The sequence below is a fragment of the Danio rerio genome, chromosome 23 (genome assembly GCF_049306965.1).
Source record: "Danio rerio strain Tuebingen ecotype United States chromosome 23, GRCz12tu, whole genome shotgun sequence".
Lineage (NCBI taxonomy): Eukaryota > Metazoa > Chordata > Actinopteri > Cypriniformes > Danionidae > Danio > Danio rerio.
The window spans coordinates 3,573,491-3,599,730 of record NC_133198.1 but is presented as its reverse complement, the minus strand read 5'-3'; the positions used below and the strand labels follow the sequence as shown (position 1 = coordinate 3,599,730).

At 41.1% G+C, this 26,240-nt stretch overlaps 6 protein-coding genes across 6 annotated transcripts; all 6 read right to left on the bottom strand.

The window, feature by feature from the left end:
• Window positions 1-746: 746 nt before the first annotated feature.
• On the bottom strand, window positions 747-5,259 carry LOC137489080 (uncharacterized). The gene is made up of 14 exons (XM_073939692.1): window positions 4,926-5,259; window positions 4,645-4,774; window positions 4,419-4,546; window positions 4,028-4,294; window positions 3,842-3,937; window positions 3,557-3,686; window positions 3,296-3,423; window positions 2,696-3,146; window positions 2,415-2,544; window positions 2,189-2,316; window positions 1,612-2,064; window positions 1,327-1,456; window positions 1,066-1,193; window positions 747-916 (listed from the first exon to the last, which is right to left on the bottom strand). Exons 1-9 carry the CDS (start codon window positions 5,043-5,045, stop codon window positions 2,501-2,503), a joined length of 1,494 nt encoding a protein of 497 aa, XP_073795793.1. The 5' UTR covers window positions 5,046-5,259; the 3' UTR covers window positions 747-916; window positions 1,066-1,193; window positions 1,327-1,456; window positions 1,612-2,064; window positions 2,189-2,316; window positions 2,415-2,500.
• Window positions 5,260-5,480: 221 nt separating this feature from the next.
• LOC137489165 (uncharacterized) lies at window positions 5,481-10,264 on the bottom strand. The gene is made up of 14 exons (XM_073939584.1): window positions 9,382-10,264; window positions 8,875-9,230; window positions 8,484-8,750; window positions 8,298-8,393; window positions 8,017-8,146; window positions 7,756-7,883; window positions 7,340-7,606; window positions 7,156-7,251; window positions 6,875-7,004; window positions 6,649-6,776; window positions 6,258-6,524; window positions 6,072-6,167; window positions 5,787-5,916; window positions 5,481-5,653 (listed from the first exon to the last, which is right to left on the bottom strand). The coding sequence occupies exons 3-14, from the start codon at window positions 8,748-8,750 to the stop codon at window positions 5,481-5,483; spliced, it is 1,908 nt and encodes a 635-aa protein (XP_073795685.1). The 5' UTR covers window positions 8,875-9,230; window positions 9,382-10,264.
• A 545-nt stretch (window positions 10,265-10,809) lies between these two features.
• Window positions 10,810-14,334, bottom strand: LOC137489072 (dendrite extension defective protein 1-like). Its single transcript, XM_073939698.1, has 11 exons — window positions 14,212-14,334; window positions 13,933-14,062; window positions 13,703-13,830; window positions 13,314-13,580; window positions 13,129-13,224; window positions 12,832-12,961; window positions 12,153-12,280; window positions 11,556-12,005; window positions 11,276-11,405; window positions 11,046-11,173; window positions 10,810-10,923 (listed from the first exon to the last, which is right to left on the bottom strand). The coding sequence occupies exons 1-8, from the start codon at window positions 14,323-14,325 to the stop codon at window positions 11,706-11,708; spliced, it is 1,293 nt and encodes a 430-aa protein (XP_073795799.1). The 5' UTR covers window positions 14,326-14,334; the 3' UTR covers window positions 10,810-10,923; window positions 11,046-11,173; window positions 11,276-11,405; window positions 11,556-11,705.
• LOC137489071 (nidogen-2-like) lies at window positions 14,304-17,067 on the bottom strand. Its single transcript, XM_073939696.1, has 8 exons — window positions 16,865-17,067; window positions 16,585-16,714; window positions 16,355-16,482; window positions 15,966-16,232; window positions 15,783-15,878; window positions 15,489-15,618; window positions 14,808-14,935; window positions 14,304-14,660 (listed from the first exon to the last, which is right to left on the bottom strand). Exons 1-8 carry the CDS (start codon window positions 17,012-17,014, stop codon window positions 14,361-14,363), a joined length of 1,329 nt encoding a protein of 442 aa, XP_073795797.1. The 5' UTR covers window positions 17,015-17,067; the 3' UTR covers window positions 14,304-14,360.
• Window positions 17,068-19,521: 2,454 nt separating this feature from the next.
• LOC141380624 (dendrite extension defective protein 1-like) lies at window positions 19,522-23,576 on the bottom strand. The gene is made up of 10 exons (XM_073939697.1): window positions 23,444-23,576; window positions 22,761-22,888; window positions 22,165-22,613; window positions 21,885-22,014; window positions 21,655-21,782; window positions 21,266-21,532; window positions 21,084-21,179; window positions 20,799-20,928; window positions 20,118-20,245; window positions 19,522-19,970 (listed from the first exon to the last, which is right to left on the bottom strand). Exons 3-10 carry the CDS (start codon window positions 22,312-22,314, stop codon window positions 19,671-19,673), a joined length of 1,329 nt encoding a protein of 442 aa, XP_073795798.1. The 5' UTR covers window positions 22,315-22,613; window positions 22,761-22,888; window positions 23,444-23,576; the 3' UTR covers window positions 19,522-19,670.
• On the bottom strand, window positions 22,314-26,240 carry LOC141380603 (uncharacterized). The gene is made up of 10 exons (XM_073939583.1): window positions 26,090-26,240; window positions 25,410-25,537; window positions 24,816-25,264; window positions 24,539-24,668; window positions 24,309-24,436; window positions 23,920-24,186; window positions 23,736-23,831; window positions 23,498-23,573; window positions 22,761-22,888; window positions 22,314-22,613 (listed from the first exon to the last, which is right to left on the bottom strand). The coding sequence occupies exons 3-10, from the start codon at window positions 24,963-24,965 to the stop codon at window positions 22,314-22,316; spliced, it is 1,275 nt and encodes a 424-aa protein (XP_073795684.1). The 5' UTR covers window positions 24,966-25,264; window positions 25,410-25,537; window positions 26,090-26,240.

The window sequence follows — 26,240 nt, the reverse complement described above, 5'->3', positions numbered from 1 at the left end:
CTGCAAGGAAATGGCATCTGAGCTTCCATCGTTGGCAGTGGAGTTCACTGCTTGGCCATCGTCTGAAGGCAGGAAATTGCTTGGCACTGCAAAAAAGATTAGTGAGAATTTTGTTGTTGTTGTTGTGATGTAGAAACACAAGGTCACAAAGGTTAAGACTGAGCTACCGACTGCTCTGGCTTACCTTTTGTTGAGCCATCCACTGGGAAAGTGGAGCGACCATTGACATTGGTATTGCTGCTGGATGAGAGTTCTGAGGCGTTGCTTACTTTAATCGTGAAAGAATTGGCCGAGTCCACCGTGTCGTAACCAGCCTGTAGAAGTAAATGAATCATATTTAGCTCCCCAACTTTTTCTTGATATAGCTATCTTTTGTTAGAATGGAAGGCATGAGTTGAGGCAAAAGGCAGTTCCTGGGCATTTCTCTCATTCCGAATAAGTGTATGAGAAGCGGTTTCCACTCACCAGCCAGGTTTGTCCCAACTTTGAGATGTTTCCATAATTCAGCAGGATGAAAGAGCGCTGAACACTGGAGGCTAAAACCACTTGGAAAGTAGCCACCTTCAAAGTACCAACACATGGCATTAAAATCTTTCCATACTTCACAGGACAGCAATAACTCACTTGATAAATAACGATCAGATCTTACCCCTCTACCATCATAGTATGGCACGTTGTCCCAGGTAGCTACAAAAGCTGATGAAGCAGTAAAACTTGCGTTAGGGGAGTTTTGTTTAATAGCTGCGTTGACTTGTGCCAGCACATCACTGCTTGTGTCCTCTCTACAGGAGATTGTTCCGCCCTGTCTGTTGTCAAAGTGAGTCCACAGGGGGGCAATGAGGTCTCTTCCAGAGTTCAGAAAGGGGATGCAGTCGGACGGCGGCTTAGCAAACGTTAGAAGGCCATTGTTGTTCACCTAAAGTTCAGGACAAAACATTTATGAAGAAGTCAGTGTCTGAACGACGTAAAGCTACCAGTTTCGCTCATTTAAGGAGACTTGTCAACTGAGATGAACTTGGATTAAAAATGCCTCTTGATATGGAAAGTGACAAATGCAGTTCTTACAAAGGTCTGATTCAGAGTGCGTCCAAAATATTTGAAAGGCTGCTGCAGTATGATGGCTTCAGAGCTGCCGTTGTCCAAACGGGGTGTTACCATTTCTCCATTTCCAAATGGTATGAAATTGTCTGGCACTGGGGAACAGGTAAACGAGAGGGATTCCATGACAAGCTGCAGTGGCACAAGAGCTTATTGAACCCAGCCCCCCAAAGCCCACCCCAAGAGTGGCTTGCTGCAAAGAGTTTAAAAAATAACATGGGGTCTTACATTTTGGTGACCCATCCACCTGGAAAGCCCAGCAACCTGTCACCTTGATATTACTGCTTGATGAGAGCTCTGAGACACTGCGTGCTGGAACTAGGAAAGAGCTAGCAGAGTCCACGGTGCTATAGCCAGCCTGCGGAAGTGAATAAAAGATTGAATTTTGTTTTCTACTCAGAAATAGAAGAGAGTTGGATAGAAAGCGTTTCTTTTCCGTGCACAGGCATTTGCTTCTAAATTCTATCCTAGGACTCACTTTGCACAACGTACAAGAAACAGGTCTTCACTAACCTGCCATGGCTGTCCGGTCTCTGCAATATCTCCATAATAGATGAAGACAAAAGAGCGATGAACATTGTAGGCTAAAACCACTTGGAAATTGACCACCTTCAAAACAGCAACAGAGAGCAGTCAAAACCTTTTGAAACGAGCACGATCAACTGCTGATTGAAAATCAAAGATTCCAGCAGGTCTTACCCCTCCGCTATTATTGTAAGGAACACTTTTCCAGGTAGCGACAAACGCTGAAGCAGCTGCAAAAGGTATGTTGGGGAAGTATTGCTTGACCGCTGCAGTGACTTGTGCCAGAACATTACTGCTTGGCTTATTGATGTAAGAGATGCTTCCACCACGTCTACTGTCAAGTTGAGTCCAAAGAGGAGCAATGATATCTCTTTTAGGGTTCAGGGAGGAGTTGGAGGCAGGCAGCGGCTTAGTAAATGTTAGGTATCCATTGCTGTTCATCTAGAATTTAGGACCAAACATTTTCATGATTAGTTTTTAAAGTGCTATGAGGAGAATGCTTTAGACGTGAGAGCCGTATAAATAAATTGTGACTTGTGTGGTGGGATGAAATTGTAATGCTCACATAGATCTGACTGTATGTACGTCCAAAGAATTTGAAAGGCTGCTGCAAGGAAATGGCATCTGAGCTTCCATCGTTGGCAGTGGAGTTCACTGCTTGGCCATCGTCTGAAGGCAGGAAATTGCTTGGCACTGCAAAAAAGATTAGTGAGAATTTTGTTGTTGTTGTTGTGATGTTGAAACACAAGGTCACAAAGGTTAAGACTGAGCTACCGACTGCTCTGGCTTACCTTTTGTTGAGCCATCCACTGGGAAAGTGGAGCGACCATTCACATTGGTATTGCTGCTGGATGAGAGTTCTGAGGCGTTGCTTACTTTAATCGTGAAAGAATTGGCCGAGTCCACCGTGTCGTAACCAGCCTGTAGAAGTAAATGAATCATATTTAGCTCCCCAACTTTTTCTTGATATAGCTATCTTTTGTTAGAATGGAAGGCATGAGTTGAGGCAAAAGGCAGTTCCTGGGCATTTCTCTCATTCCGAATAAGTGTATGAGAAGCGGTTTCCACTCACCAGCCAGGTTTGTCCCAACTTTGAGATGTTTCCATAATTCAGCAGGATGAAAGAGCGCTGAACACTGGAGGCTAAAACCACTTGGAAAGTAGCCACCTTCAAAGTACCAACACATGGCATTAAAATCTTTCCATACTTCACAGGACAGCAATAACTCACTTGATAAATAACGATCAGATCTTACCCCTCTACCATCATAGTATGGCACGTTGTCCCAGGTAGCTACAAAAGCTGATGAAGCAGTAAAACTTGCGTTAGGGGAGTTTTGTTTAATAGCTGCGTTGACTTGTGCCAGCACATCACTGCTTGTGTCCTCTCTACAGGAGATTGTTCCGCCCTGTCTGTTGTCAAAGTGAGTCCACAGGGGGGCAATGAGGTCTCTTCCAGAGTTCAGAAAGGGGATGCAGTCGGACGGCGGCTTAGCAAACGTTAGAAGGCCATTGTTGTTCACCTAAAGTTCAGGACAAAACATTTATGAAGAAGTCAGTGTCTGAACGACGTAAAGCTACCAGTTTCGCTCATTTTAGGAGACTTGTCAACTGAGATGAACTTGGATTAAAAATGCCTCTTGATATGGAAAGTGACAAATGCAGTTCTTACAAAGGTCTGATTCAGAGTGCGTCCAAAATATTTGAAAGGCTGCTGCAGTATAATGGCTTCAGAGCTGCCGTTGTCCAAACGGGGTGTTACCATTTCTCCATTTCCAAATGGTATGAAATTGTCTGGCACTGGGGAACAGGTAAACGAGAGGGATTCCATGACAAGCTGCAGTGGCACAAGAGCTTATTGAACCCAGCCCCCCAAAGCCCACCCCAAGAGTGGCTTGCTGCAAAGAGTTTAAAAAATAACATGGGGTCTTACATTTTGGTGACCCATCCACCTGGAAAGCCCAGCAACCTGTCACCTTGATATTACTGCTTGATGAGAGCTCTGAGACACTGCGTGCTGGAACTAGGAAAGAGCTAGCAGAGTCCACGGTGCTATAGCCAGCCTGCGGAAGTGAATAAAAGATTGAATTTTGTTTTCTACTCAGAAATAGGAGAGAGTTGGATAGAAAGCGTTTCTTTTCCGTGCACAGGCATTTGCTTCTAAATTCTATCCTAAGACTCACTTTGCACAACGTACAAGAAACAGGTCTTCACTAACCTGCCATGACTGTCCGGTCTCTGCAATATCTCCATAATAGATGAAGACAAAAGAGCGATGAACATTGTAGGCTAAAACCACTTGGAAATTGACCACCTTCAAAACAGCAACAGAGAGCAGTCAAAACCTTTTGAAACGAGCACGATCAACTGCTGATTGAAAATCAAAGATTCCAGCAGGTCTTACCCCTCCGCTATTATTGTAGGGCACACTTTTCCAGGTAGCGACAAACGCTGAAGCAGCTGCAAAAGGTATGTTGGGGAAGTATTGCTTGACCGCTGCAGTGACTTGTGCCAGAACATTACTGCTTGGCTTATTGATGTAAGAGATGCTTCCACCACGTCTACTGTCAAGTTGAGTCCAAAGAGGAGCAATGATATCTCTTTTAGGGTTCAGGGAGGAGTTGGAGGCAGGCAGCGGCTTAGTAAATGTTAGGTATCCATTGCTGTTCATCTAGAATTTAGGACCAAACATTTTCATGATTAGTTTTTAAAGTGCTATGGGGAGAATGCTTTAGACGTGAGAGCCGTATAAATAAATTGTGACTTGTGTGGTGGGATGAAATTGTAATGCTCACATAGATCTGACTGTATGTACGTCCAAAGAATTTGAAAGGCTGCTGCAAGGAAATGGCATCTGAGCTTCCATCGTTGGCAGTGGAGTTCACTGCTTGGCCATCGTCTGAAGGCAGGAAATTGCTTGGCACTGCAAAAAAGATTAGTGAGAATTTTGTTGTTGTTGTTGTGATGTAGAAACACAAGGTCACAAAGGTTAAGACTGAGCTACCGACTGCTCTGGCTTACCTTTTGTTGAGCCATCCACTGGGAAAGTGGAGCGACCATTCACATTGGTATTGCTGCTGGATGAGAGTTCTGAGGCGTTGCTTACTTTAATCGTGAAAGAATTGGCCGAGTCCACCGTGTCGTAACCAGCCTGTAGAAGTAAATGAATCATATTTAGCTCCCCAACTTTTTCTTGATATAGCTATCTTTTGTTAGAATGGAAGGCATGAGTTGAGGCAAAAGGCAGTTCCTGGGCATTTCTCTCATTCCGAATAAGTGTATGAGAAGCGGTTTCCACTCACCAGCCAGGTTTGTCCCAACTTTGAGATGTTTCCATAATTCAGCAGGATGAAAGAGCGCTGAACACTGGAGGCTAAAACCACTTGGAAAGTAGCCACCTTCAAAGTACCAACACATGGCATTAAAATCTTTCCATACTTCACAGGACAGCAATAACTCACTTGATAAATAACGATCAGATCTTACCCCTCTACCATCATAGTATGGCACGTTGTCCCAGGTAGCTACAAAAGCTGATGAAGCAGTAAAACTTGCGTTAGGGGAGTTTTGTTTAATAGCTGCGTTGACTTGTGCCAGCACATCACTGCTTGTGTCCTCTCTACAGGAGATTGTTCCGCCCTGTCTGTTGTCAAAGTGAGTCCACAGGGGGGCAATGAGGTCTCTTCCAGAGTTCAGAAAGGGGATGCAGTCGGACGGCGGCTTAGCAAACGTTAGAAGGCCATTGTTGTTCACCTAAAGTTCAGGACAAAACATTTATGAAGAAGTCAGTGTCTGAACGACGTAAAGCTACCAGTTTCGCTCATTTTAGGAGACTTGTCAACTGAGACGAACTTGGATTAAAAATGCCTCTTGATATGGAAAGTGACAAATGCAGTTCTTACAAAGGTCTGATACAGAGTGCGTCCAAAATATTTGAAAGGCTGCTGCAGTATAATGGCTTCAGAGCTGCCGTTGTCCAAACGGGGTGTTACCATTTCTCCATTTCCAAATGGTATGAAATTGTCTGGCACTGGGGAACAGGTAAACGAGAGGGATTCCATGACAAGCTGCAGTGGCACAAGAGCTTATTGAACCCAGCCCCCCAAAGCCCACCCCAAGAGTGGCTTGCTGCAAAGAGTTTAAAAAATAACATGGGGTCTTACATTTTGGTGACCCATCCACCTGGAAAGCCCAGCAACCTGTCACCTTGATATTACTGCTTGATGAGAGCTCTGAGACACTGCGTGCTGGAACTAGGAAAGAGCTAGCAGAGTCCACGGTGCTATAGCCAGCCTGCGGAAGTGAATAAAAGATTGAATTTTGTTTTCTACTCAGAAATAGGAGAGAGTTGGATAGAAAGCGTTTCTTTTCCGTGCACAGGCATTTGCTTCTAAATTCTATCCTAAGACTCACTTTGCACAACGTACAAGAAACAGGTCTTCACTAACCTGCCATGGCTGTCCGGTCTCTGCAATATCTCCATAATAGATGAAGACAAAAGAGCGATGAACATTGTAGGCTAAAACCACTTGGAAATTGACCACCTTCAAAACAGCAACAGAGAGCAGTCAAAACCTTTTAAAACGAGCACGATCAACTGCTGATTGAAAATCAAAGATTCCAGCAGGTCTTACCCCTCCGCTATTATTGTAGGGCACACTTTTCCAGGTAGCGACAAACGCTGAAGCAGCTGCAAAAGGTATGTTGGGGAAGTATTGCTTGACCGCTGCAGTGACTTGTGCCAGAACATTACTGCTTGGCTTATTGATGTAAGAGATGCTTCCACCACGTCTACTGTCAAGTTGAGTCCAAAGAGGAGCAATGATATCTCTTTTAGGGTTCAGTGAGGAGTTGGAGGCAGGCAGCGGCTTAGTAAATGTTAGGTATCCATTGCTGTTCATCTAGAATTTAGGACCAAACATTTTCATGATTAGTTTTTAAAGTGCTATGAGGAGAATGCTTTAGACGTGAGAGCCGTATAAATAAATTGTGACTTGTGTGGTGGGATGAAATTGTAATGCTCACATAGATCTGACTGTATGTACGTCCAAAGAATTTGAAAGGCTGCTGCAAGGAAATGGCATCTGAGCTTCCATCGTTGGCAGTGGAGTTCACTGCTTGGCCATCGTCTGAAGGCAGGAAATTGCTTGGCACTGCAAAAAAGATTAGTGAGAATTTTGTTGTTGTTGTTGTGATGTAGAAACACAAGGTCACAAAGGTTAAGACTGAGCTACCGATTGCTCTGGCTTACCTTTTGTTGAGCCATCCACTGGGAAAGTGGAGCGACCATTGACATTGGTATTGCTGCTGGATGAGAGTTCTGAGGCGTTGCTTACTTTAATCGTGAAAGAATTGGCCGAGTCCACCGTGTCGTAACCAGCCTGTAGAAGTAAATGAATCATATTTAGCTCCCCAACTTTTTCTTGATATAGCTATCTTTTGTTAGAATGGAAGGCATGAGTTGAGGCAAAAGGCAGTTCCTGAGCATTTCTCTCATTCCGAATAAGTGTATGAGGAGCGGTTTCCACTCACCAGCCAGGTTTGTCCCAACTGTGAGATGTTTCCATAATTCAGCAGGATGAAAGAGCGCTGAACACTGGAGGCTAAAACCACTTGGAAAGTAGCCACCTTCAAAGTACCAACACATGGCATTAAAATCTTTCCATACTTCACAGGACAGCAATAATTCACTTGATAAATAACGATCAGATCTTACCCCTCTACCATCATAGTATGGCACGTTGTCCCAGGTAGCTACAAAAGCTGATGAAGCAGTAAAATTTGCGTTAGGGGAGTTTTGTTTAATAGCTGCGTTGACTTGTGCCAGCACATCACTGCTTGTGTCCTCTCTACAGGAGATTGTTCCGCCCTGTCTGTTGTCAAAGTGAGTCCACAGGGGGGCAATGAGGTCTCTTCCAGAGTTCAGAAAGGGGATGCAGTCGGACGGCGGCTTAGCAAACGTTAGAAGGCCATTGTTGTTCACCTAAAGTTCAGGACAAAACATTTATGAAGAAGTCAGTGTCTGAACGACGTAAAGCTACCAGTTTCGCTCATTTTAGGAGACTTGTCAACTGAGACGAACTTGGATTAAAAATGCCTCTTGATATGGAAAGTGACAAATGCAGTTCTTACAAAGGTCTGATTCAGAGTGCGTCCAAAATATTTGAAAGGCTGCTGCAGTATAATGGCTTCAGAGCTGCCGTTGTCCAAACGGGGTGTTACCATTTCTCCATTTCCAAATGGTATGAAATTGTCTGGCACTGGGGAACAGGTAAACGAGAGGGATTCCATGACAAGCTGCAGTGGCACAAGAGCTTATTGAACCCAGCCCCCCAAAGCCCACCCCAAGAGTGGCTTGCTGCAAAGAGTTTAAAAAATAACATGGGGTCTTACATTTTGGTGACCCATCCACCTGGAAAGCCCAGCAACCTGTCACCTTGATATTACTGCTTGATGAGAGCTCTGAGACACTGCGTGCTGGAACTAGGAAAGAGCTAGCAGAGTCCAGGGTGCTATAGCCAGCCTGCGGAAGTGAATAAAAGATTGAATTTTGTTTTCTACTCAGAAATAGGAGAGAGTTGGATAGAAAGCGTTTCTTTTCCGTGCACAGGCATTTGCTTCTAAATTCTATCCTAAGACTCTGCACAACGTACAAGAAACAGGTCTTCACTAACCTGCCATGGCTGTCCGGTCTCTGCAATATCTCCATAATAGATGAAGACAAAAGAGCGATGAACATTGTAGGCTAAAACCACTTGGAAATTGACCACCTTCAAAACAGCAACAGAGAGCAGTCAAAACCTTTTGAAACGAGTACGATCAACTGCTGATTGAAAATCAAAGATTCCAGCAGGTCTTACCCCTCCGCTATTATTGTAGGGCACACTTTTCCAGGTAGCGACAAACGCTGAAGCAGCTGCAAAAGGTATGTTGGGGAAGTATTGCTTGACCGCTGCAGTGACCTGTGCCAGAACATTACTGCTTGGCTTATTGATGTAAGAGATGCTTCCACCACGTCTACTGTCAAGTTGAGTCCAAAGAGGAGCAATGATATCTCTTTTAGGGTTCAGGGAGGAGTTGGAGGCAGGCAGCGGCTTAGTAAATGTTAGGTATCCATTGCTGTTCATCTAGAATTTAGGATCAAGCATTTTCATGATTAGTTTTTAAAGTGCTATGAGGAGAATGCTTTAGACGTGAGAGCCGTATAAATAAATTGTGACTTGTGTGGTGGGATGAAATTGTAATGCTCACATAGATCTGACTGTATGTACGTCCAAAGAATTTGAAAGGCTGCTGCAAGGAAATGGCATCCGAGCTTCCATCGTTGGCAGTGGAGTTCACTGCTTGGCCATCGTCTGAAGGCAGGAAATTGCTTGGCACTGCAAAAAAGATTAGTGAGAATTTTGTTGTTGTTGTTGTGATGTAGAAACACAAGGTCACAAAGGTTAAGACTGAGCTACCGATTGCTCTGGCTTACCTTTTGTTGAGCCATCCACTGGGAAAGTGGAGCGACCATTCACATTGGTATTGCTGCTAGATGAGAGTTCTGAGGCGTTGCTTACTTTAATCGTGAAGGAATTGGCCGAGTCCACCGTGTCGTAACCAGCCTGTAGAAGTAAATGAATCATATTTAGCTCCCCAACTTTTTCTTGATATAGCTATCTTTTGTTAGAATGGAAGGCATGAGTTGAGGCAAAAGGCAGTTCCTGGGCATTTCTCTCATTCCGAATAAGTGTATGAGGAGCGGTTTCCACTCACCAGCCAGGTTTGTCCCAACTGTGAGATGTTTCCATAATTCAGCAGGATGAAAGAGCGCTGAACACTGGAGGCTAAAACCACTTGGAAAGTAGCCACCTTCAAAGTACCAACACATGGCATTAAAATCTTTCCATACTTCACAGGACAGCAATAATTCACTTGATAAATAACGATCAGATCTTACCCCTCTACCATCATAGTATGGCACGTTGTCCCAGGTAGCTACAAAAGCTGATGAAGCAGTAAAATTTGCGTTAGGGGAGTTTTGTTTAATAGCTGCGTTGACTTGTGCCAGCACATCACTGCTTGTGTCCTCTCTACAGGAGATTGTTCCGCCCTGTCTGTTGTCAAAGTGAGTCCACAGGGGGGCAATGAGGTCTCTTCCAGAGTTCAGAAAGGGGATGCAGTCGGACGGCGGCTTAGCAAACGTTAGAAGGCCATTGTTGTTCACCTAAAGTTCAGGACAAAACATTTATGAAGAAGTCAGTGTCTGAACGACGTAAAGCTACCAGTTTCGCTCATTTAAGGAGACTTGTCAACTGAGATGAACTTGGATTAAAAATGCCTCTTGATATGGAAAGTGACAAATGCAGTTCTTACAAAGGTCTGATTCAGTGTGCGTCCAAAATATTTGAAAGGCTGCTGCAGTATAATGGCTTCAGAGCTGCCGTTGTCCAAACGGGGTGTAACCATTTCTCCATTTCCAAATGGTATGAAATTGTCTGGCACTGGGGAACAGGTAAACGAGAGGGATTCCATGACAAGCTGCAGTGGCACAAGAGCTTATTGAACCCAGCCCCCCAAAACCCACCCCAAGAGTGGCTTGCTGTAAAGAGTTAAAAAAAAAACATGGGGTCTTACATTTTGGTGACCCATCCACCTGGAAAGCCCAGCAACCTGTCGCATTGATATTACTGTTTGAAGAGAGTTCTGAGACACTGCGTGCTGGAGCTATGAAGAAACTGACATAGTCCATGGTGCTATAGCCAGCCTGTAAGAGTAAATGAAATAATTACTTTCCTTCCTTCTAAGAAAATAAGAAAAGAAAAACTTTCTTTTTCATTCACAAGCAAGTCTTTAACTCTTTACTTACCTGCCATGGTTGTCCTTTTCGTGCAACATTTCCATAATAGATCAGGACAAAAGAGCGATGAACATTGTAGACTAAAACCACTTGGAAACTGACCACCTTCAAATCACCAATTGAAAGCAGTCAAACTTTAGTTAAGCAAGATGGACAATTGATAAAAAATCAGCGATTCTAGTTGATCTTACCCCTCCACCATTATAGTAGGGCACACTGTCCCAGGTGGCAACAAATGCTGATGTAGCTGCAAAAGGTATGTTAGGGAAATTTTGCCTGACCACTGTGTTGACTTGTGCCAGTACTTTACTGCTTGCAGTATTGATATAGGAGATGGTTCCTCCATGTCTACTGTCAAGTTGAGTCCAAAGAGGAGCAATAATGTCTCTTCCAGAAACCAGAGATGAGTTGTAGGCAGAAAGCGGCCCAGTAAATGTTAGAAACCCATTGCTGTTCAGCTAGAATTGAGGATCATACATTTTATGATTAGTTAATAAATTACCTCAAAAGTATGTTTTAGACATGAAGGTTGTGTAAATGACCTGTGGCTGAAATGGTGGTGTGAAAATGTAATGCTTACAAAGATCTGATTATATGTACGTCCAAAGTATTTAAAAGGTTGCTGTAAGAAAATGGCACCCGAGCTTCCATCATCAGAAGTGGGGTTCACAACTTCACCATTTCCTGAAGGTAGGAAATTGCTTGGCACTAAGACAAAAAAATGGCAAGATTGAATTCTTTAGTTGCGCTGAAGAAGCACAAGTTCACAAAGGTAGAGGTTAAGACTGAGCTTTGCTTTCACAGGCTTACAGTTTGGTGTGCCATCAACTTGGAAAGAGGAGCGACCATTCACATTAGTATTGCTGCTGTATGAGAGTGCTGAGGCATTTGATACTTCAATTGTGAAAGGATTGACAGAATCCACCGAGCCATAACCAGCCTATAGACATAAATTAATCATTTTAGCTTCTCAGTTTTTACAAATGTAATTGACTCTTTTTACAATGAAAAGTATAAAGTGAAGCAAAGGCAAATTCTTTTCACTTTTTTCTCCAATTTAACAGATGTATGAGGATCTGAGTCGACTTACCACCCAGGATTGCTTGGGCTCTGAGATATTTCCATAGTTCAGTAGGATAAAAGAGCGCTGAACACTGGAGACTAAAACCACTTGGAAAGTAGCCACCTTCAAAGTACCAACAAATGCCATTAAAATCTTTACACCCTTCATCGGACAACATTAATTCACTGAAAAACAATGTTTTGATCTTACCCCTGCACCATTATAGTATGGCACGCTGTCCCAAGTAACAACAAAAGCTGACAAAGCTGTAAAAGCTATGTTAGGGAAATATTGTTTAACAGCTGCAGTGACTTGTGCCAGTACAGCACTGCTTGTATCCTCCCTATAAGAAATGGTTCCGCCCTGTCTGTTGTCAAAGTGAGTCCAAAGTGGAGCGATGACGTCTCTTCCAGAATTCAGAAGGGGAATGCAGTCGGTCGGTGGTTTGGTAAATGTTAGGAGGCCATTGTTATTCACCTAAAATACAGGAGAAAACATTTATGAAAAGTCAAACTCTGAAGAAAGTAAAGCTCCCATTTTAGCTCATTTAAGAATACTTGTAGACTTTGATGAAAGCCAATTCAAATGTCTATTGCTGTGAAAAGTGACAAAAACAGTTCTTACATAGGTCTGATTCAGTGTGCTTCCAAAATATTTGAAAGGCTGCTGCAATACAATGGCATCAGAGCTGGCATTATCCGAACGGGGGGTTACAATTTCTCCATTCCCAAATGGTAGGAAATTAGCTGGCACTGAGGAACAGGTAAATGAGAATTGTTCCTTTAGTTCAGAAAAGTAAAACAAAAGCTAACAAGTATAAAAATTAGTTAAACATTTTTATAGGGGAATTTACTAAAGATGAAATGTGCTCACTTGCAGAGATGCTTCTTTATTTTTTGTTATGCGTGCCCTATATTCGGTCAGTACACAATTCACTGCAAAAATTAGGTAAATACAGTAGTGGAACTATCCTATTATGGACACCAATTTCAGCTGAATAGAATTAGGCCAGGGAACTTGCACAACTTGCAGGCTACATCTGGATGCAAGGTTGTGGACAACAAAGCAGACTACTACAATCAGGAAAAGTTTTCGAGGATTGTGAATTTTGACTCGCCAACTGCAATCTAGAACCTGAATTGTCTATTTAAAAACAATTAAGGGTGCCTTCTGCTGCACTGTGAGAAAGAAAGCTCAACTTTAAATGCTGTTCAGGTTTTGTGTGCAAACATGGCAGTAGTACAAATCTTTAGTAAATTTCCCCCATCCGCTCTAAAAGCAGTTATAAAACTTATGGGCTTACAGTTTGGTGAGCCATCAACTTGCAAAGCCCAGAAACCTGTTACATTGACATTACTGCTTGATGACAGTTCTGAGACGCTGTTTGTTGGAGTTGTGAAGGAACTGACAGAGTCCACGGTGCTATAGCCAGCCTGTAAGAGTAAATAAAATAATTAATTTCCTTTTCTGCCAAGAAAAAAAGAGAAGAAACAAATCACAGAAAACATTCTTCGGCATTGACAAGCCTTTCCTTTTAAACTCAATATTAGGACTCACTTTTGTCATTTCCACAATGTACAGGAATTAACACTTCACTAACCTGCCATGGTTGTCCTTTTTGTGCAACATTTCCATAATAGATCAGGACAAAAGAGCGATGAACATTGTAGGCTAAAACCACTTGGAAACTGACCACCTTCAAAACACAGCAATTGAAAGCACTCAAACTTTAGATTAAGCAAGATGGACAATTAATTAAAAATCAGCGATTCTAGTTGATCTTACCCCTCCACCATTATAGTAGGGCACACTGTCCCAGGTGGCAACAAATGCTGATGTAGCTGCAAAAGGTATGTTAGGGAAATTTTGCTTGACCACTGCGTTGACTTGTGCCAGTACTTTACTGCTTGCAATATTGATATAGGAGATGGTTCCTCCATGTCTACTGTCAAGTTGAGTCCAAAGAGGAGCAATGAGGTCTCTTCCAGAAACCAGAGAGGAGTTGTAGGCAGACAGCGGCGCAGTAAATGTTAGAAACCCATTGCTGTTCAGCTAGAATTGAGGATCATACATTTTATGATTAGTTAATAAAATACTTTAAAAGAAAGTTTTAGACATGAGGGGTGTGTAAATGACCTGTGTGTGAAACGGGGGTGTGAAAATGTAATGCTTACAAAGATCTGATTATATGTACGTCCAAAGTATTTGAAAGGCTGCTGTAAGAAAATGGCACTTGAGCTTCCATCATCAGAAGTGGGGTTCACAACTTCACCATTTCCTGAAGGTAGGAAATTGCTTGGCACTAAGACAAAAAAATAGCATGTATGAATTCTTTAGTTGCGCTGAAGAAGCACAAGTTCACAAAGGTAAAGGTTAAGACTGAGCTTTGCTTTCACAGGCTTACAGTTTGGTGTGCCATCAACTTGGAAAGAGGAGCGACCATTCACATTGGTATTGCTGCTGTATGAGAGTGCTGAGGCATTTGATACTTCAATTGTGAAAGAATTGACAGAGTCCACCGTGCCATAACCAGCCTATAGACATAAATTAATAATTTTAGCTCCTCAGTTTTTACAAATGTAATTGACTTTTGGTACAATGTAAAGTATAAAGTGAAGCAAAGGCAAATTCTTGTTTTTTTATTTTTATTTTAACAGATGAATGAGGATCTGAATCCACTTACCACCCAGGTTTGTTTGGGCTCTGAGATATTTCCATAGTTCAGCAGGATAAAAGAGCGCTGAACACTGGAGACTAAAACCACTTGGAAAGTAGCCACCTTCGAGTACCAACACATGACATTAAAATCTTTACACCCTTCATCGGACAACATTAATTCACTGAAAAACAATGTTTTGATCTTACCCCTGCACCATTATAGTATGGCACGCTGTCCCAAGTAACAACAAAAGCTGACAAAGCTGTAAAAGCTGCGTTAAGGAAATATTGTTTAACAGCTGCAGTGACTTGTGCCAGTACAGCACTGCTTGTATCCTCCCTATAAGAAATGGTTCCGCCCTGTCTGTTGTCAAAGTGAGTCCAAAGCGGAGCGATGACGTCTCTTCCAGAATTCAGAAGGGGAATGCAGTCGGTCGGTGGTTTGGTAAACGTTAGGAGGCCATTGTTATTCACCTAAAATACAGGAGAAAACATTTATGAAAAGTCAAACTCTGAAGAAAGTAAAGCTCCCATTTTAGCTCATTTAAGAATACTTGTGGACTTTGATGAAAGCCGATTCAAATGTCTATTGCTGTAAAAATTGACAAAAACAGTTCTTACATAGGTCTGATTCAGTGTGCGTCCAAAATATTTGAAAGGCTGCTGCAATACAATGGCTTCAGAGCTGGCATTATCCAAACGGGGAGTTACTATTTCTCCATTCCCAAATGGTAGGAAATTAGCTGGCACTGAGGAACAGGTAAATGAAAATTGTTCCTTTAGTTCAGAAAAGTAAAACAAAAGCTAACAAGTCCAAAAGTTGGTTATACATTTTTATAGGGGAATTTACTAAAGATGAAGTGTGCTCACTTGATGAGATGCTTCTTTATATTTTGTTATGCGTGCCCTACATTTGGTCAATACCCAATTCACTGCAAAAATTATGTAACTACAGTAGTGGAACTATCCTTTTATGGACACCAATTTACAGCTGAATGAAATTTGGCAAGGGAACTTGCCCAACTTGCAGGCTACATCTGGATGCAAGGTTGTGGAGAACAAAGCAGACTACTACAATCAAGCAAAGTTTTTCGAGGATTGTGTATTTTGACTCGCCAACTGCAATCTAGAACCTGAATTGGCTATTTAAAAACAATTAAGGGTGCCTTCTGCTGCACTGTGAGAGAGAAAGCTCAACTTTAAATGCTGTTCAGGTTTTGTGTGCTAACATGGCAGTAGTACAAATCTTTAGTAAATTTCCCCCATCTGCTCTAAAAGCAGTTATAAAACTTATGGGCTTACAGTTTGGTGAGCCATCAACTTGCAAAGCCCAGAAACCTGTTACGTTGACATTACTGCTTGATGACAGTTCTGAGACGCTGTTTGTTGGAGTTGTGAAGGAACTGACAGAGTCCACGGTGCTATAGCCAGCCTGTAAGAGTAAATAAAATAATTTTTTTTTTTTTTTTTTAAAGTGAGACCAAGAAAGAAACAAAGCAAACTTTCTTCAGCATTGACAAGCCTTTCCTTTTAAACTCTATATTAGGACTCACTTTTGTCATTTCCACAATGCACAGGAATTAACACTTCACTAACCTGCCATGGTTGTCCTTTTTGTGCAACATTTCCATAATAGATCAGGACAAAAGAGCGATGAACATTGTAGGCTAAAACCACTTGGAAACTGACCACCTTCAAAACACCAATAGAAAGCAGTCAAACTTTAGATTAAGCAAGATGGACAATTAATTAAAAATCAGCGATTCTAGTTGATCTTACCCCTCCACCATTATAGTAGGGCACACTGTCCCAGGTGGCAACAAATGCTGATGTAGCTGCAAAAGGTATGTTAGGGAAATTTTGCTTGACCACTGTGTTGACTTGTGCCAGTACTTTACTGCTTGCAGTATTGATATAGGAGATGGTTCCTCCATGTCTACTGTCAAGTTGAGTCCAAAGAGGAGCAATAATGTCTCTTCCAGAAACCAGAGAGGAGTTGTAGGCAGACAGCGGCCCAGTAAATGTTAGAAACCCATTGCTGTTCAGCTAGAATTGAGGATCATACATTTTATGATTAGTTAATAAAATACTTCAAAAGAATGTTTTAGACATGAGGGGTGTGTAAATGACCTGTAGCTGAAATGGTGGTGTGAAAATGTAATACTTACAAAGATCTGATTATATGGACGTCCAAAGTATTTGAAAGGCTGCTGTAAGAAAATGGCACTTGAGCTTCCATCATCAGAAGTGGGGTTCAAAACTTCACCATCCCCTGAAGGTAGGAAATTGCTTGGCACTAAGACAAAAAAATAGCAAGAATAAATTCTTTAGTTGTGCTGAAGAAGCACAAGTTCACAAAGGTAGAGGTTAAGACTGAGCTTTGCTTTCACTGGCTTACAGTTTGGTGTGCCATCAACTTGGAAAGAGGAGCGACCATTCACATTGGTATTGCTGCTGTATGAGAGTGCTGAGGCATTTGATACTTCAATTGTGAAAGAATTGATAGAATCCACCGAGCCATAACCAGCCTATAGACATAAATTAATCATTTTAGCTCCTCAGTTTTTACAAATGTAATTGACTTTTGCTACAATGTAAAGTATAAAGTAAAGCAAAGGCAAATTCTTTACACTTTTTTTCCCAATTTAACAGATGTATGAGGATCTGAGTCGACTTACCACCCAGGTTTGTTTGGGCTCTGAGATATTTCCATAGTTCAGCAGGATAAAAGAGCGCTGAACACTGGAGACTAAAACCACTTGGAAAGTAGCCACCTTCAAGTACCAACAAATGCCATTAAAATCTTTACACCCTTCATCGGACAACATTAATTCACTGAAAAACAATGTTTTGATCTTACCCCTGCACCATTATAGTATGGTACGCTGTCCCAAGTAACAACAAAAGCTGACAAAGCTGTAAAAGCTATGTTAGGGAAATATTGTTTAACAGCTGCAGTGACTTGTGCCAGTACAGCACTGCTTGTATCCTCCCTATAAGAAATGGTTCCACCCTGTCTGTTGTCAAAGTGAGTCCAAAGCGGAGCGATGACGTCTCTTCCAGAATTCAGAAGGGGAATGCAGTCGGTCGGTGGTTTGGTAAACGTTAGGAGGCCATTGTTATTCACCTAAAATACAGGAGAAAACATTTATGAAAAGTCAAACTCTGAAGAAAGTAAAGCTCCCATTTTAGCTCATTTAAGAATACTTGTAGACTTTGATAAAAGCCGATTCAAATGGCTATTGCTGTGAAAAGTGAAAAAAACAGTTCTTACATAGGTCTGATTCAGTGTGCGTCCAAAATATTTGAAAGGCTGCTGCAATACAATGGCTTCAGAGCTGGCATTATCCGAACGGGGGGTTACAACTTCTCCATTCCCAAATGGTAGGAAATTAGCTGGCACTGAGGAACAGGTAAATGAGAAATGTTCCTTTAGTTCAGAAAAGTAAAACAAAAGCTAACAAGTCCAAAAATTGGTTAAAATTTTTTATAGGGGAATTTACTAAAGATGAAGTGTGCTCACTTGATGAGATGCTTCTTTATTTTTTGTTATGCGTGCCCTACATTTTGTCAGTACCCAATTTACTGCAACAATTATGTAAATACAGTAGTGGAACTATCCTGTTTTGGACACCAATTTACAGCTGAATGAAATTTGGCCTGGGAACTTGCCCAACTTGCAGGCTACATCTGGATGCAAGGTTGTGGAGAACAAAGCAGACTACTACAATCAGGAAAAGTTTTCGAGGATTGTGTATTTTGACTTGCCAACTGCAATCTAGAACCTGAATTGGCTATTCAAAAAACAATTAAGGGTGCCTTCTGCTGCACTGTGAGAGAGAAAGCTCAACTTTAAAAGCTGTTCAGGTTTTGTGTGCAAACACGGCAGTAGTACAAATCTTTAGTAAATTTCCCCCATCTGCTCTAAAAGCAGTTATAAAACTTATGGGCTTACAGTTTGGTGAGCCATCAACTTGCAAAGCCCAGAAACCTGTTACGTTGACATTACTGCTTGATGACAGTTCTGAGACGCTGTTTGTTGGAGTTGTGAAGGAACTGACAGAGTCCACGGTGCTATAGCCAGCCTGTAAGAGTAAATAAAATATTTTTTTTTTTTTTTTTTTTTTTTAAGTGAGACCAAGAAAGAAACAAAGCAAACTTTCTTCAGCATTGACAAGCCTTTCCTTTTAAACTCTATATTAGGACTCACTTTTGTCATTTCCACAATGCACAGGAATTAACACTTCACTAACCTGCCATGGTTGTCCTTTTTGTGCAACATTTCCATAATAGATCAGGACAAAAGAGCGATGAACATTGTAGGCTAAAACCACTTGGAAACTGACCACCTTCAAAACACCAATAGAAAGCAGTCAAACTTTAGATTAAGCAAGATGGACAATTAATTAAAAATCAGCGATTCTAGTTGATCTTACCCCTCCACCATTATAGTAGGGCACACTGTCCCAGGTGGCAACAAATGCTGATGTAGCTGCAAAAGGTATGTTAGGGAAATTTTGCTTGACCACTGTGTTGACTTGTGCCAGTACTTTACTGCTTGCAGTATTGATATAGGAGATGGTTCCTCCATGTCTACTGTCAAGTTGAGTCCAAAGAGGAGCAATAATGTCTCTTCCAGAAACCAGAGAGGAGTTGTAGGCAGACAGCGGCCCAGTAAATGTTAGAAACCCATTGCTGTTCAGCTAGAATTGAGGATCATACATTTTATGATTAGTTAATAAAATACTTCAAAAGAATGTTTTAGACATGAGGGGTGTGTAAATGACCTGTAGCTGAAATGGTGGTGTGAAAATGTAATACTTACAAAGATCTGATTATATGGACGTCCAAAGTATTTGAAAGGCTGCTGTAAGAAAATGGCACTTGAGCTTCCATCATCAGAAGTGGGGTTCAAAACTTCACCATCCCCTGAAGGTAGGAAATTGCTTGGCACTAAGACAAAAAAATAGCAAGAATAAATTCTTTAGTTGTGCTGAAGAAGCACAAGTTCACAAAGGTAGAGGTTAAGACTGAGCTTTGCTTTCACTGGCTTACAGTTTGGTGTGCCATCAACTTGGAAAGAGGAGCGACCATTCACATTGGTATTGCTGCTGTATGAGAGTGCTGAGGCATTTGATACTTCAATTGTGAAAGAATTGATAGAATCCACCGAGCCATAACCAGCCTATAGACATAAATTAATCATTTTAGCTCCTCAGTTTTTACAAATGTAATTGACTTTTGCTACAATGTAAAGTATAAAGTAAAGCAAAGGCAAATTCTTTACACTTTTTTTCCCAATTTAACAGATGTATGAGGATCTGAGTCGACTTACCACCCAGGTTTGTTTGGGCTCTGAGATATTTCCATAGTTCAGCAGGATAAAAGAGCGCTGAACACTGGAGACTAAAACCACTTGGAAAGTAGCCACCTTCAAGTACCAACAAATGCCATTAAAATCTTTACACCCTTCATCGGACAACATTAATTCACTGAAAAACAATGTTTTGATCTTACCCCTGCACCATTATAGTATGGTACGCTGTCCCAAGTAACAACAAAAGCTGACAAAGCTGTAAAAGCTATGTTAGGGAAATATTGTTTAACAGCTGCAGTGACTTGTGCCAGTACAGCACTGCTTGTATCCTCCCTATAAGAAATGGTTCCGCCCTGTCTGTTGTCAAAGTGAGTCCAAAGCGGAGCGATGACGTCTCTTCCAGAATTCAGAAGGGGAATGCAGTCGGTCGGTGGTTTGGTAAACGTTAGGAGGCCATTGTTATTCACCTAAAATACAGGAGAAAACATTTATGAAAAGTCAAACTCTGAAGAAAGTAAAGCTCCCATTTTAGCTCATTTAAGAATACTTGTAGACTTTGATAAAAGCCGATTCAAATGGCTATTGCTGTGAAAAGTGAAAAAAACAGTTCTTACATAGGTCTGATTCAGTGTGCGTCCAAAATATTTGAAAGGCTGCTGCAATACAATGGCTTCAGAGCTGGCATTATCCGAACGGGGGGTTACAACTTCTCCATTCCCAAATGGTAGGAAATTAGCTGGCACTGAGGAACAGGTAAATGAGAAATGTTCCTTTAGTTCAGAAAAGTAAAACAAAAGCTAACAAGTCCAAAAATTGGTTAAAATTTTTTATAGGGGAATTTACTAAAGATGAAGTGTGCTCACTTGATGAGATGCTTCTTTATTTTTTGTTATGCGTGCCCTACATTTTGTCAGTACCCAATTTACTGCAACAATTATGTAAATACAGTAGTGGAACTATCCTGTTTTGGACACCAATTTACAGCTGAATGAAATTTGGCCTGGGAACTTGCCCAACTTGCAGGCTACATCTGGATGCAAGGTTGTGGAGAACAAAGCAGACTACTACAATCAGGAAAAGTTTTCGAGGATTGTGTATTTTGACTTGCCAACTGCAATCTAGAACCTGAATTGGCTATTCAAAAAACAATTAAGGGTGCCTTCTGCTGCACTGTGAGAGAGAAAGCTCAACTTTAAAAGCTGTTCAGGTTTTGTGTGCAAACACGGCAGTAGTACAAATCTTTAGTAAATTTCCCCCATCTGCTCTAAAAGCAGTTATAAAACTTATGGGCTTACAGTTTGGTGAGCCATCAACTTGCAAAGCCCAGAAACCTGTTACGTTGACATTACTGCTTGATGACAGTTCTGAGACGCTGTTTGTTGGAGTTGTGAAGGAACTGACAGAGTCCACGGTGCTATAGCCAGCCTGTAAGAGTAAATAAAATAATTAATTTCTTTTTGTCTTATTAAGTGAGACAAAAAAAACCTCTCTTCGTCATTGACAAGCCTTTCCTTCTAAACTCTGTATTAGGACTCACTTTTGTCATTTCCACATTGTACAGGAATTAACACTTCACTAACCTGCCATGGTTGTCCTTTTTGTGCAACATTTCCATAATAGATCAGGACAAAAGAGCGATGAACATTGTAGGCTAAAACCACTTGGAAACTGACCACCTTCAAATTACCAATAGAAAGCAGTCAAACTTCAGTTAAGCAAGATGGACAATTAATTAAAAATCAGTGATTCTAGTTGATCTTACCCCTCCACCATTATAGTAGGGCACACTGTCCCAGGTGGCAACAAATGCTGATGTAGCTGCAAAAGGTATGTTAGGGAAATTTTGCTTGACCACTGTGTTGACTTGTGCCAGTACTTTACTGCTTGCAGTATTGATATAGGAGATGGTTCCTCCATGTCTACTGTCAAGTTGAGTCCAAAGAGGAGCAATAATGTCTCTTCCAGAAACCAGAGAGGAGTTGTAGGCAGACAGCGGCCCAGTAAATGTTAGAAACCCATTGCTGTTCAGCTACAATTGAGGACCATACATTTTATGATTAGTTAATAAAATACTTTAAAAGAAAGTTTTATACATGAGGGGTGTGTAGATGACCTGTAGCTGAAATGGTGGTGTGAAAATGTAAAGCTTACAAAGATCTGATTATGTGTACGTCCAAAGTATTTGAAAGGCTGCTGTAAGAAAATGGCACCCGAGCTTCCATCATCAGAAGTGGGGTTCACAACTTCTCCATCCCCTGAAGGTAGGAAATTGCTTGGCACTAAGACAAAAAAATAGCAAGAATGAATTCTTTAGTTGTGCTGAAGAAGCACAAGTTCACAAAGGTAGAGGTTAAGACTGAGCTTTGCTTTCACAGGCTTACAGTTTGGTGTGCCATCAACTTGGAAAGAGGAGCGACCATTCACATTGGTATTGCTGCTGTATGAGAGTGCTGAGGCATTTGATACTTCAATTGTGAAAGAATTGACAGAGTCCACCGTGCCATAACCAGCCTATAGGCATAAATTAATCATTTTTAGCTTCTCAGTTTTTACAAATGTAATTGACTTTTACTACAATGAAAAGTATAAAGTGAAGCAAAGGCAAATTCTTGTGTTTTTCATTTTATTTTAACAGATGAATGAGGATCTGAATCCACTTACCACCCAGGTTTGTTTGGGCTCTGAGATATTTCCATAGTTCAGCAGGATAAAAGAGCGCTGAACACTGGAGACTAAAACCACTTGGAAAGTAGCCACCTTCAAGTACCAACACACGACATTAAAATCTTTACACCCTTCATCGGACAACATTACTTCACTGAAAAACAATGTTTTGATCTTACCCCTGCACCATTATAGTATGGCACGCTGTCCCAAGTAACAACAAAAGCTGACAAAGCTGTAAAAGCTGCGTTAGGGAAATATTGTTTAACAGCTGCAGTGACTTGTGCCAGTACAGCACTGCTTGTATCCTCCCTATAAGAAATGGTTCCGCCCTGTCTGTTGTCAAAGTGAGTCCAAAGTGGAGCGATGACGTCTCTTCCAGAATTCAGAAGGGGAATGCAGTCGGTCGGTGGTTTGGTAAACGTTAGGAGGCCATTGTTATTCACCTAAAATACAGGAGAAAACATTTATGAAAAGTCAAACTCTGAAGAAAGTAAAGCTCCCATTTTAGCTCATTTAAGAATACTTGTGGACTTTGATGAAAGCCGATTCAAATGGCTATTGCTGTGAAAAGTGACAAAAACAGTTCTTACATAGGTCTGATTCAGTGTGCGTCCAAAATATTTGAAAGGCTGCTGCAATACAATGGCATCAGAGCTGGCATTATCCAAACGGGGAGTTACTATTTCTCCATTCCCAAATGGTAGGAAATTACCTGGCACTGAGGAAAAGGTAAATGAGAATTGTTCATTTAGTTCAGAAAAGTAAAACAAAAGCTAATAAGTATAAAAATTGGTTAAACATTTTTTATAGGGGAATTTACTAAAGATGAAATGTGCTCACTTGCCCAGATGCTTCTTTATATTTTGCTATGCGTGCCCTACATTCGGTCAGTACCCAATTCACTGCAAAAAATTATGTAAATACAGTAGTGGAACTATCCTATTATGGACACCAATTTACGGCTGAATGAAATTTGGCCAGGGAACTTTCCCAACTTGCAGGCTACATCTGGATGCAAGGTTGTGGAGAACAAAGCAGACTACTACAACCAGGAAAAGTTTTTCGAGGATTGTGTATTTTGACTCGCCAACTGCAATCTAGAACCTGAATTGGCTATTTAAAAACAATTAAGGGTGCCTTCTGCTGCACTGTGAGAAAGAAAGCTCAACTTTAAATGCTGTTCAGGATTTGTATGCAAACACGGCAGTAGTACAAATCTTTAGTAAATTTCCCCCATCCGCCCTAAAAGCAGTTACAAAACTTATGGGCTTACAGTTTGGTGAGCCATCAATTTGCAAAGCCCAGAAACCTGTTACGTTAATATTACTGCTTGATGACAGTTCTGAGAGGCTGTTTGTTGGAGTTGTGAAGGAACTGACAGAGTCCACGGTGCTATAGCCAGCCTGTAAGAGTAAATAAAATTGTTAATTTCTTTTTGTCTTAAAAAGTGAGACAAAGAAAGAAACAAAGCAAACTTTCTTCGGCATTGACAAGCCTTTGCTTTTAAACTCTATATTAGGACTTTTGTCATTTCCACAATGTACAAGAATTAACACTTCACTAACCTGCCATGGTTGTCCTTTTTGTGCAACATTTCCATAATAGATCAGGACAAATGTGCGATGAACATTGTAGACTAAAACCACTTGGAAACTGACCACCTTCAAATCACCAATTTAAAGCAGTCAAAACTTTAGATTAAGCAAGATGGACAATTGATAAAAAATCAGTGATTCTAGTTGATCTTACCCCTCCACCATTATAGTAGGGCACACTGTCCCAGGTGGCAACAAATGCTGATGTAGCTGCAAAAGGTATGTTAGGGAAATTTTGCTTGACCACTGTGTTGACTTGTGCCAGTACTTTACTGCTTGCAGTATTGATATAGGAGATGGTTCCTCCATGTCTACTGTCAAGTTGAGTCCAAAGAGGAGCAATAATGTCTCTTCCAGAAACCAGAGAGGAGTTGTAGGCAGACAGCGGCCCAGTAAATGTTAGAAACCCATTGCTGTTCAGCTAGAATTGAGGATTATACATTTTATGATTAGTTAATAAAATACTTTAAAAGAAAGTTTTAGACATGAGGGATGTGCAGATGACCTGTAGCTGAAACGGGGGTGTGAAAATGTAAAGCTTACAAAGATCTGATTATATGGACGTCCAAAGTATTTGAAAGGCTGCTGTAAGAAAATGGCACCCGAGCTTCCGTCATCAGAAGTGGGGTTCAAAACTTCACCATCCCCTGAAGGTAGGAAATTGCTTGGCACTAAGACAAAAAAATAGCAAGAATGAATTCTTTAGTTGTGCTGAAGAAGCACAAGTTCACAAAGGTAGAGGTTAAGACTGAGCTTTGCTTTCACTGGCTTACAGTTTGGTGTGCCATCAACTTGGAAAGAGGAGCGACCATTCACATTGGTATTGCTGCTGTATGAGAGTGCTGAGGCATTTGATACTTCAATTGTGAAAGAATTGACAGAGTCCACCGTGCCATAACCAGCCTATAGACATAAATTAATCATTTTAGCTCATCAGTTTTTTTACAAATGTAATTGACTCTTTTTACAATGAAAAGTATAAAGTGAAGCAAAGGCAAATTAGTGTTTTTTTTTATTTTAACAGATGTATGAGGATCTGAGTCGACTTACCACCCAGGTTTGTTTGGGCTCTGAGATATTTCCATAGTTCAGCAGGATAAAAGAGCGCTGAACACTGGAGACTAAAACCACTTGGAAAGTAGCCACCTTCAAGTACCAACACATGACATTAAAATCTTTACACCCTTCATCGGACAACATTAATTCACTGAAAAACAATGTTTTGATCTTACCCCTGCACCATTATAGTATGGCACGCTGTCCCAAGTAACAACAAAAGCTGACAAAGCTGTAAAAGCTGCGTTAGGGAAATATTGTTTAACAGCTGCAGTGACTTGTGCCAGTACAGCACTGCTTGTATCCTCCCTATAAGAAATGGTTCCGCCCTGTCTGTTGTCAAAGTGAGTCCAAAGCGGAGCGATGACGTCTCTTCCAGAATTCAAAAGGGGAATGCAGTCGGTCGGTGGTTTGGTAAACGTTAGGAGGCCATTGTTATTCACCTAAAATACAGAAGAAAACATTTATGAAAAGTCAAACTCTGAAGAAAGTAAAGCTCCCATTTTAGCATTTAAGAATACTTGTGGACTTTGATGAAAGCCGATTCAAATGGCTATTGCTGTGAAAAGTGAAAAAAACAGTTCTTACATAGGTCTGATTCAGTGTGCGTCCAAAATATTTGAAAGGCTGCTGCAATACAATGGCTTCAGAGCTGGCATTATCCGAACGGGGAGTTACAATTTCTCCATTCCCAAATGGTAGGAAATTAGCTGGCACTGAGGAACAGGTAAATGAGAATTGTTCCTTTAGTTCAGAAAAGTAAAACAAAAGCTAACAAGTATAAAAATTGGTTAAACATTTTTATAGGGGAATTTACTAAAGATGAAGTGTGCTCACTTGATGAGATGCTTCTTTATTTTTTGTTATGCGTGCCCTACATTTGGTCAGTACCCAATTCACTGCAAAAATTAGGTAAATACAGTAGTAGAACTATCCTGTTATGGACACCAATTTACCGCTAAGTGAAATTTTGCCAGGGAACTTGCCCAACCTGCAGGCTACATCTGGATGCAAGGTTGTGGAGAACAAAGCAGACTACTACAATCAGGAAAAGTTTTCGAGGATTGTGTATTTTGACTCGCCTACTGCAATCTAGAACCTGAATTGGCTATTTAAAAACAATTAAGGGTGCCTTCTGCTGCACTGTGAGAGAGAAAGCTCAACTTTAAAAGCTGTTCAGGTTTTGTGTGCTAACATGGCAGTAGTACAAATGTTTAGTAAATTTCCCCCATCTGCTCTAAAAGCAGTTATAAAATTTATGGGCTTACAGTTTGGTGAGCCATCAACTTGCAAAGCCCAGAAACCTGTTACATTGACATTACTGCTTGATGACAGTTCTGAGACGCTGTTTGTTGGAGTTGTGAAGGAACTGACAGAGTCCACGGTGCTATAGCCAGCCTGTAAGAGTAAATAAAATAA

What these genes read in the sequence shown, in the direction of transcription:
- LOC137489080 (XM_073939692.1), bottom strand. Translation starts at nt 5,045, where the DNA reads ATGCCATGTGTTGGTACTTTGAAGGTGGCTACTTTCCAAGTGGTTTTA. An exon ending in AGTTGGGACAAACCTGGCTG is followed by an intron (nt 4,775 to 4,925) that starts GTGAGTGGAAAC and finishes TTACTTCTACAG; the next exon opens with GCTGGTTACGACACGGTGGA. An exon ending in AGACCGGACAGTCATGGCAG is followed by an intron (nt 3,687 to 3,841) that starts GTTAGTGAAGAC and finishes TCACTTCCGCAG; the next exon opens with GCTGGCTATAGCACCGTGGA.
- LOC137489165 (XM_073939584.1), bottom strand. Translation starts at nt 8,750, where the DNA reads ATGAACAGCAATGGATACCTAACATTTACTAAGCCGCTGCCTGCCTCC. An exon ending in AGACCGGACAGCCATGGCAG is followed by an intron (nt 8,147 to 8,297) that starts GTTAGTGAAGAC and finishes TCACTTCCGCAG; the next exon opens with GCTGGCTATAGCACCCTGGA. An exon ending in AGACCGGACAGCCATGGCAG is followed by an intron (nt 5,917 to 6,071) that starts GTTAGTGAAGAC and finishes TCACTTCCGCAG; the next exon opens with GCTGGCTATAGCACCGTGGA.
- LOC137489072 (XM_073939698.1), bottom strand. Translation starts at nt 14,325, where the DNA reads ATGTGTTGGTACTCGAAGGTGGCTACTTTCCAAGTGGTTTTAGTCTCC. An exon ending in AGCCCAAACAAACCTGGGTG is followed by an intron (nt 14,063 to 14,211) that starts GTAAGTGGATTC and finishes TTATGTCTATAG; the next exon opens with GCTGGTTATGGCACGGTGGA. An exon ending in GTACATATAATCAGATCTTT is followed by an intron (nt 13,581 to 13,702) that starts GTAAGCATTACA and finishes CCTCAATTCTAG; the next exon opens with CTGAACAGCAATGGGTTTCT.
- LOC137489071 (XM_073939696.1), bottom strand. Translation starts at nt 17,014, where the DNA reads ATGTTGTCCGATGAAGGGTGTAAAGATTTTAATGGCATTTGTTGGTAC. An exon ending in GTCCATATAATCAGATCTTT is followed by an intron (nt 16,233 to 16,354) that starts GTAAGTATTACA and finishes CCTCAATTCTAG; the next exon opens with CTGAACAGCAATGGGTTTCT. An exon ending in CCTACTATAATGGTGGAGGG is followed by an intron (nt 15,879 to 15,965) that starts GTAAGATCAACT and finishes GGTGTTTTGAAG; the next exon opens with GTGGTCAGTTTCCAAGTGGT.
- LOC141380624 (XM_073939697.1), bottom strand. Translation starts at nt 22,314, where the DNA reads ATGTTGTCCGATGAAGGGTGTAAAGATTTTAATGTCGTGTGTTGGTAC. An exon ending in AGCCCAAACAAACCTGGGTG is followed by an intron (nt 22,015 to 22,164) that starts GTAAGTGGATTC and finishes TTATGCCTATAG; the next exon opens with GCTGGTTATGGCACGGTGGA. An exon ending in CCTACTATAATGGTGGAGGG is followed by an intron (nt 21,180 to 21,265) that starts GTAAGATCAACT and finishes GGTAATTTGAAG; the next exon opens with GTGGTCAGTTTCCAAGTGGT.
- LOC141380603 (XM_073939583.1), bottom strand. Translation starts at nt 24,965, where the DNA reads ATGTTGTCCGATGAAGGGTGTAAAGATTTTAATGTCATGTGTTGGTAC. An exon ending in AGCCCAAACAAACCTGGGTG is followed by an intron (nt 24,669 to 24,815) that starts GTAAGTCGACTC and finishes TTATGTCTATAG; the next exon opens with GCTGGTTATGGCACGGTGGA. An exon ending in AGTTGATGGCACACCAAACT is followed by an intron (nt 24,437 to 24,538) that starts GTAAGCCAGTGA and finishes TTTTTGTCTTAG; the next exon opens with TGCCAAGCAATTTCCTACCT.